Source organism: Paroedura picta, chromosome 6 (genome assembly GCF_049243985.1).
Source record: "Paroedura picta isolate Pp20150507F chromosome 6, Ppicta_v3.0, whole genome shotgun sequence".
Classification (NCBI taxonomy): domain Eukaryota; kingdom Metazoa; phylum Chordata; class Lepidosauria; order Squamata; family Gekkonidae; genus Paroedura; species Paroedura picta.
Genome location: NC_135374.1, coordinates 91,602,475 through 91,611,783, shown reverse-complemented (window position 1 = coordinate 91,611,783; position 9,309 = coordinate 91,602,475). Strand labels below are relative to the sequence as shown.

The 9,309-nt window shown below is 41.9% G+C and overlaps 1 protein-coding gene across 2 annotated transcripts in view; it reads right to left on the bottom strand.

Annotated features, from left to right (window-relative positions):
• Positions 1 to 317: 317 nt before the first annotated feature.
• The window catches only part of SH3RF3 (SH3 domain containing ring finger 3), a 238,939-nt gene continuing 229,947 nt past the window's right edge, over positions 318 to 9,309 (bottom strand). For both annotated transcript variants that reach the window (XM_077343628.1, XM_077343629.1), the window contains one exon: positions 318 to 5,659. In XM_077343628.1, coding sequence (XP_077199743.1) covers positions 5,491 to 5,659 — 169 coding nt within the window. In that variant the 3' untranslated portion in view covers positions 318 to 5,490. The remainder of the gene's footprint in view (positions 5,660 to 9,309) is intronic.

Below are 9,309 nucleotides of genomic sequence, written 5' to 3'. Positions count from 1 at the left end.
AAAAAAATTGTTATGATGGATACAGCTCAAAAGGAAAGTGGAACAGTTTAGTGGCAATACTGCATTTTAATAACACGGCACAAGGCTGGAACATGTGTTGACCTCACCTACATAATAATTAAAAAAACATTTATTAATTAAGAATCTCACCCACATAATAAAGTTTTTTAAAATGATGCAAGTACTTCAGAAAACAACCCTTTTCCAGAAATTTTGCAGTTCGCTTTTGGAGTGCCTGGACTTGTTTCCTTTCGCTATGTACCTTTTCCCCAGACCGGCTAGTCCCTCCCCATGTAAGAGAAGTGATTTCACACAGGTTACGTGAATGGATATTTTATTTAAAGGATGAGAAACACAGTCATGGCAGATCATTTGAACTTGTCATAATAGCTGACGTTTTCTAAATTATAGGTTAACACTCATGAATCATAAAAACCCCTTTCTCAGCTGTGCAAAGTACAAAGAGTTTGTTCAGATAGCAGAAACTTTCTCAGTACAACATACCCGGCATGATACAAAACAAGTTTGCCAGAACAGTTTGTTTGTGGCTTTCAGTCATAGAAAATGCACACACACACACACGTGCACACCCACACGCACAGGTACAAACACCCCCCATACTTACTGTCCCTTGAATGCTGCTTATCGATAGACCGCAATAGGCATTAATTCTTCCCCTCTGCTCCATAGATGTCACTTCCTAGATTGCTTGTCTTTGCGTTCCCTATTTGTGCTGCTCGCATGGAAGCAATCTGCCCTGGGAAGCTGTTCCAAACTACCATGATGGATGAGAACCCAGGGCTAGAAACAAGTGTTTTCAGAGCACCAAGTGTTCAAAGAAATGGTTTCATCCTCGAATGGAGTATGACGGATTGGTTCTTTAAATATTTAATGCGGAACAAAAAATGCACGAGATATATGTGTGTGTGTGTGTGTGTGTGTGTGTGTGTGGGTTCTGGTAGACAACCCTCTTGAAGTATAAAATTCAGGACAGCTATTTGCAAATCTGCAATTGTGTGATGTTTTGTCCTTGTGGAGTTCATAGATTAACACATGCACCCAGAGATATCCTGCAGCGTTTGCTGAAGAATTGGTATAATGTCCTGCCAAAGGGTGATCATCTTCCCCCCCTGGAGGGTGGGATAAATGCAGCTTTAGCTGCTAGCTGAGCACAATGTGCAAGACCAAACGCCTTGACTGTTATATATTCTCAGCACAGCAAGGAAACCAATTCTAGATAAGAGCTGGTCTCCGGTTTATCAAATATAGAGCTATTTTAGGTGAATACCCGAGCTTATGTGCCTAATAGATTTGTGACTTCACCCCCACTTTAAACAGCAGATCCCCTTGTCACATCATAACTTGTTTCTGAGACTTCCCTCAGTTTCACAATGTGGTTTCTCGTAGTGTGGGCGAGGAAAATGAGCTTGATGCTCCTTGAAATGGATGAAATGAGTTACTTGGTTCTCTGGATCAGTAGCGGACTTCCTTTTAATCGGATCTCTTTGTGCAAACACCTTTTAAGTAACACATGAGACAGGCGAGGGGTTCTTTATTGCCTCAGCAAACATCTCCCACTTTTGGTCCACTACAGATGGCTGTCTACAATATATATAGGAAATGGAAGTTGTTTGGGCCTCTGAAAAAATTGTATGAGGTGAGGTATACAATTGTGACTTTTTTAAAACCAATGTTTACTTGCCATCTATTTCCTTCTTTTATTTGGTCCAAAAAACCAGATGCAAAAAAACAAAGACATAACACAGTATCAGTTTGGACTCCTTCATCTGCTTGACCCAAACCTTCTCCAGAAGATGGGGGATGGGGGGGGGAGACACTCCATCCTGCCAGGTTCTCAGAAGAAGGACAGTCACGCCTTCATAGAAGACTCACACACTGCTACGACTGAAAAGTCAACATTGCTTTCTTGCTAATTTCCTGCTTGTCTGAGCATATTACAGTCAAAAGTACATAATGCATGCTAACATGCATAAATGTTCTCCAGAGCATCATTCCCCTTCAAAAAAAATCACTTCAAGAAGGAGGACTTCAGAAAGAAACAGCAATAAGAAGGGAAGGGATACTTAATAATGGCTATGCCTACTTCTCCTCTTCAAAATGCATAGGAAAACACAGTTGAAATTATGTAGGGAAAAAGACACGGGGGATGCTTTAGCAACTCTGAATTCCCCCCTACTTAACTTCCCTTGCTTTTATTTTTTTTAATGAAAGAACCAGAAAGTATATGTACTGCTTCGTACAAAAGTACCGGTGTTTATTGTGTAGTTCACCCCTACGTGCGTCAAAGTTTGATGAGAAGTTAAGCTTGGGTTTAAATCTCTTGTACTGAAAATAGTAAGACTGAAAAGATTCCAGCCTTTGGCCTTTTAAAAATGTTGGACAAATAGATAGATCAATACTGGAAGGAGCGATACTGCTCTCCGCCCAGAATCTGCAGCCCAATGTTACACTTCCAAGGCAAGTCATGGTACGGCTAGCTCTGGCCTAGCAGAAGGAAGAATGGGCAGACAGATGACAAATTCTGCAGTCAGAGGAATCATGGTTCTGTGGTCATTACCCATTTCAAGAGGTGAAATTCTACAGCATTCAAATGGTGGGATCCATGGAGAACAAAATACCTTTTGCACAATACAACTGAAAATGTTGCCCTGATACTGAGGCATGAGCCAGATTGTACTGTATTTTTGCATCAACTTTTAAATGTTTTTTTTTTAAATTGACAAAATATTTCAGATATTTTTTGCATCTCTTCAGGGGCTGCAGGTTCTGCTACTGGGTGCTTCCTCACAGCATATGGCCCGATCCTAAATATTTTCACAAGTTTCTGTTCTCTGTGTTGGTGTCAAATCCAGGTTCATGTTGTTTTGCTGGCACCAAAATGTGTTTGAGCTGTCCACGGAAATGCCTGTTGTCCTAGCAGTTCTTAGGATTCATGTGGCCTCATGAAAAAAAAGAGGGCCCAAAGCAACAACTTCATGTTTTGATGGAGGGAGGACAGATGGCATTTATGGTATCTGTTTGCAACACATGACAAGACGGCTGCACAGAAATCATGCAGTTCAATCAAACGGGAAACATTTTAAGTGATGTCTCTAGTATACACCATCTGAAAGAGCATACACAGGGCTAGAAATGCAGATTATCCCACTTCTTAATAAAAATGGTAATGGATGTCAACAGTTGACATTACAGGTTTATTTTCTTGCTCCCTGTTTATTGCACCTTTAAGGTCTTGGTTGTTGGAAAATTCTATTGCCTGAACTGTTTTATCATGTACCTTGAGCCGGGGTTAGAAAACCAAACAGTATTCAGAACTATACATTTTGTACAGGAACAAATCACAATTTGATAATGGTAAATACAGCCACCTTCTCGCTGCCATTAGGACAAGCAGAGAGACAAAAATCCAATGTGCTGTGCTTGAAGAAACCTGCAGTGTTCTTTTTATTGCCGTGTAGAAGTCAATTAAAACGAATCTTCCTGGAAAAGCTCCCAAATCTCCAATAATTATCACTGTCTAGACAGAGTACTGTGCTTTGAAGAGGCATCCAACACAATATGTTTGAGTGTGAGGGACAGGTCATTGTATTTAGCAGCATCCCATAAGGGTTTTCTTCCCTTATCTGGGGTTGTGGATAACAAGAAAGTAAAAAGCTTTCATCTTCAAGAATCGGACATTAGCTATAGTAACCGATACAAAATATGTATAGTTGCCTCTTCTAGAACGGTAAAGTAATATGCAGGCATAAGAGTTCACTAAGTAAAAGAGAATGGGCTCATTTCAAATATGACTTCTGGGTGTAAAAATGTCCTTTGGTCATGGCTTTTCACACGTCATTTTGCACACAAAAAATGTGCAAAACTCACTCCAAAGTTGATGTTGAATGAGCAAAATCCTGGAAACTGCTATTGCAGCATGGGATGAATTATTGCCCACTGTTCCTTTGCTCGTGTTCTTGTGTAAGGGAATGGTGAGCTATGCTCTTTGTTGGATCCCACTGAATCACCTCCCCCCCCCCCTTCTGTATTTGGTAGATGTTACTTTTTGTAGAGTTGTGTAAGCACAACTACTATTACCTCGTCTCCAGGGATTCTCTTCTACATACACATCAGATGCTTTCCTTATGCAACCAGCTTCTGTGAGGAAGTATTCCTTCATCATCCTGAAGCCAGTTACGTACATATAACTTGCAAAAATTCTCGTACAACCATAAGCATGAGCCCTAAGTCCTGTCTGCATACTGGCCAAGATATGACTCCATTCTCATAATCCATATACCAACTGCAGACATTTTTGCACGTTTGATAAAGGTAATAACAGTTATCTGTGGTATATTAAATCATGTTACTTGTTTTTAAAATCAGTAATACCATATATATGCAAAGTAGAGGTTCCCTTATCTGCGTGGAATATGCACTGTATAATGCTCCTTGCATTTAGAATACATTAAAAAAAAAACCCTGTCCTCTCTGAAATACTGACATAAAACGGAACAATAAAAATGTAAATGCTGCATGCGGGCAAGAAAAGAAAAAAGGACCCCTTCCTTAATGAAAATGTCACACTGACTCTTAATTGTCGAAGTCCAGCAGACCATATTGGTGGCTTTCCATCTGAAATCCTTGACCACAGATGGAATGAAGAGCTGGGTTCAAACAGCCACTGGATCACATGGCAGCCCTTATATGGTGACAAGATGGTCACGTGACCCTTTGCCAGCTATGGGGTCCACTTTCAGATCCTGTTAGGAACCATTGTGGAAAAATGTACTTCTCCATAATGGAAGTGGAATCTCAGGCAAGCCTGAAGACAGGCAGCCCTCTAGGCTTCTTTGCTATGCCTCAAGATGGTGTGGAAGGATGCTGACATGTTCTTGCACGTACTATTTTCGATGTTATCTAAAAAAGGCATGATAGCAATGTTTTGGACTTTTAGTTCTGTCTAGCCCGACAGTGTGTGAATTTAGTTGGGTTTTCCCTGCACAGCTCCTCATTCCCACCTGGGAAAATGTATTAGTTCCAGAATTTTGCTGCCCCCGTCCTGTGACTCAGTCCCTCTTGCATAGGCCGGTAATAAGAACACTGCAGCTCGGACAAATAAATTACTGCGATATAACAATTCTTAATTTGTTTAAAAACATATTTTCTCTATAATTTACACAAAGTATAACAATGGCTGGGGTTGAGTTTTAGATGCAACCCAAATGCTCATCCTCTCGGCCTTTGATTCCCAACAGAAGGCACTGCTCCGACATACTGCAGTATGGAGAGCACAGCAAGAGACCCCATCCCTGGGTCTGAATATCAAAGAGCTGGGATGAAGAAGGGGGGAGGGGTCTTTGGAAACAATAATTACAGTTATTATTATGGCAGTGGATATTAGGAAAGTGTCTCTTTGCCCTTGCTTTTTGTGCTACGGGATTTCCTCCAAAAGGTCTCTCCAGTCCAGAGAGTGCAGAATACAGGCCCTCAAAAGCTCTCCACGAAGCTTCCCGGAAAGAGGCCCGACCTGCCGTTTCGCTGTAACGTCCCTTTGTACCAACCATCTTCTCTTTTCTTGTGGACAAACACAATGTCGCCTTCTTTCAGTTCAATCTCGGCTTCGCTTTGAGGGGGATACGGAACCACAACGCGGTACCTTGAAAGACAAATGGAAAGGTCTTATTGCACACAACGGCGGACTGGGTTATACACAGCACCCTGCCATGTTGCCAGCTTTGGCATGGTCAGAGATCCACAGCCTCCCATGAACAGCTTTCAGTGTGTCTTGCTGTGGTTTATATCAAATCTCTCCTTATTGGGCAATGATTTTTTAAAATCTGGGCATATGTATCAAGGATTGCCTGTTTTTGTATGATCTTTATTGGCCAAATCCTCTTATGTCCTCTCACAGATGGCTTCCTAGTGCAACAAAAGGTTTTGTTTCAGAAGGACTGACGTGAGATGCTGCTGAGAGTTAATTGGGAGTCTGTTTTATTTGGAGTCTGAAGGCGGTTTGGCATACCTTTCAAAAGATTGCTTTATTTTCTGTGATATAAACTTGCTATAAATTGCTCTATGGATCCTACTGGATGGAAGAGTCTTAAGACACGTGGTCTTAAAGAAATATACACTTAACTCCAATGCTCACTGGCTACAAACATCGTCGAGCAGTTTGTTGCTTATAAGCATGTTTGGCTTTGCAGTTTTGAACAGTGCTCCAGCAGCCCCAACCCCCGGTCCAAAGACCGGGACCGGTCCGTGGATCAGTGGGTACCGGGCTGTGGATCCTCCTCGTCTTCCTCCCCGGCTGCTGCCTCGGGGGCTGCCCTGCCACTCTGCCGCTGGCTCACCTTTGGTGTTCTCCAGTGGCCGCCATGACTGGGGCTCCCACTCGGCGTGGCACTGCGCAGCTGCTGCTGGCAGCGCCCCCCAGTGGGTGGCAGGAAGTCGGGGGCGCTGGCAGGAAAGCAAGCAGGGCAGGGGCTCAGGCGGCGTCCCTCAGCAAAAGACTCAGTAAAATTGTCAAGCATTGACTGGTCCCCAGTGATAAAAAGGTTGGGGACCACTGCTCTAAACTACCTGACGAAAATCCTATCTTGACAAGATAACAGAGACATGTAGATTACAGTGCTCACCAGCCATCTAGAATCAATTGGTCACCTTTCCTCTTAGCCATTAAATATAGCTGTCACTCCTTCTACGTGGATAAGCGCAAATAATAAAAGGTTGAAATGTGAGCTGCAGAGAAAACAGTCTCTCACACTGTCATGGGCAGATATGCAATGCTTATTTTAGGAAGCACTGCCAATTCCAGCTATTATGCAAATGAATGTTCACATTATTTTAGACATGCTGCTCCAATGCTGACTAATTATGTTATTAAATTAGAGTACTTTCCCAACTTAAATTATGTCAGATTTCAGATCTTCCTGCTGTATACTGATGTGTGTAATGAAATGTACAAAACAGGTGTAGTGAATTGGACCACAGAATGTTGGCAAAAGAATACGCAGCTTTCACATCACTGAAAACATTCTGACTTCTATGGATTCTGGTGGTGGAGAGTGCTGTCATATTGCAGCTGGCCTGTAGGGTATTCTAGGCAGGAGATGTTCATAGGCACCTTACTGTTTCCTGCCCCCCAGGAATTTCTCAGAGGTCTCTTATCCAAATACTGGCCAGGGCCAACCCTACTTATCTTCCACAAGCTGACCATATCCAGCTAGCTGACCATCCAAGCTGAGCACATGCATTCTACTAGAAGAAAAAAATCTGACTTAGATCCTAAGCCTTCTTTCTGCTTATGCCTCTCTTTAACCATTGTGGAGGCAGTCCACAAACACGCAGTAGAGAGGACAATTCAGGTTTGTGCCTTGAAAGGCAAATTTTAATGTGGACACAGAGGGGCCTTTACAAATTCAAATCTGAACAATATCACTAGTCTGGAAACAGTCAAGGATTTGCACTGCCCCAGCCCTCAAACTGGCGGATTGGGAGTTTTTTTGGAGCACCTATACAATGTTGTCCTACCCCAGCATTCCTTCTATTGCATTCTGTGGTGCCTGGAGGTTTGACTTCATGTTCTTCCAACCTGTGGATTTCTGAAATCCACTGACTATATCTGGATGCCATTTTTCCTCCCTATCTCCTAATGTCCACCATATTCCCCCTGCCCCAGTGTTCATTATTAAAAATGACAGTAGGCATAGCACTACAATGCTAGCAGTACAATGACTAATGGCTTGAAAACAATACTTTGGCAAAAAGCTCACTGGTAGCATGCAGTGACAGTGGGTGAAACGGGCTGGGGTGAAGAAAATGGTGAATTGGCAGTTGCGGACGCTCCATTGCTAATGTGCATGGTTGGGCCTTTGCAGCAGCAATAAATCCACAAGGAGGCATCACCTGTGTGTGGAAGCAGCTGGATTCAAACATCATGCAGCAGATTGGAGCTGTCAATTATGACAAACATAGGCCTGCTAGGTAACACAGCAACCCTATATTGTATTTCCCTCTCTGTAATGTGTAATTAAACATCTATATCCTAGGATAATTTCTTCATGTTGCCTGTATCATTGGCTACAGATGGTGCACAGTGCAGGGACAACAGGATGGGGTTAAAGTTTACCAGACATTATGGAAAATGAAGGGAAGAATGTGGCATGGGGCCATAATTATTGGTTCCCATGTTTAGTTTAGGTTGAACTTGAGAGCTGCAGTGGAAAGGGGGAAGAGGCAATTCCATGAACTTGCTCTGTTTACAATCTGATTAAATCTGTCCCCAAAGGTCTGTTCTCAGACATGTTTGCTACCAACCTTAGTAAAATGTGAAGGTTTTAAAACAAGGAATATTTTGGAATATGTAGTGGAAACACTATGGGCAGCTGCAATAGGCTATGACTGCCTGACATATTTGTCTATTGTGTGGAGATGCCTGCGGGTAGGCACCAAAACACAACTACTGCATAAACCATGAACCAACAAATTATTTTATGGATCAGCGAAATCCACCTCTCTCCCCTTCCCACCTGCAGACCTGTAGGAATCAAAATAATTTGCTCTGCTTTGTACAATGCAGACGGTGTTGAGAGATTCAAAGGTTCCTGCTCTGTCAAGAGATTAAATGTAATGTTAAATATATCTTTATATATATCTCTATATATATACTTCTAAGCAATTTGATGCTTTAATGAGCTCAAATGGATTTGGAATGAACTTCTAGGCAAGTGTTTAATGCAGCCGCTCGGATGGTTCCACTGATAACATAATCCTTCCTAGGGTGCTAACTGCTAAGGTAATTAATATTCCTCATTTACAGGCATAAAGAGCCATATGATCAGTTAAAGAATGCGGATACACCAGCGATAGGGAAGTTAATTCATAAATCAATTAGAAAATCCTGCCTGCTGAGTATAATTAAGGTTATTTCAATTAGAAGTTATTCCCATACTTTGGAAACCGAAATGCCTAAAACTCAAAATCAAATTCTTAACTGCTGCACAGCGCAATTAGAACTATCTGCAATGTTTTAATGTTTCCATCTGTAGAAACTCACTGGAAGTTCTTTGTGATAGCATCAAACATGTAGGTAGGCCTTTGATTGCATTTAGCGGTTCATAATTTAGAGCTCTGCTTTTGGTTAACTTTTATTCCTTGGGCTAAGAATTGTTCTTTTGTACAGAGAGAGACAGAGAGACAGAGAGACAGAGAGATAGAAAGAAGAAGAAGAAATTGGTAACAAGCTTCACTTTTTGGGTTTTGGTTAGCACTATGACATCAATATGATGGGAAAGGCCTTTTTCTTTC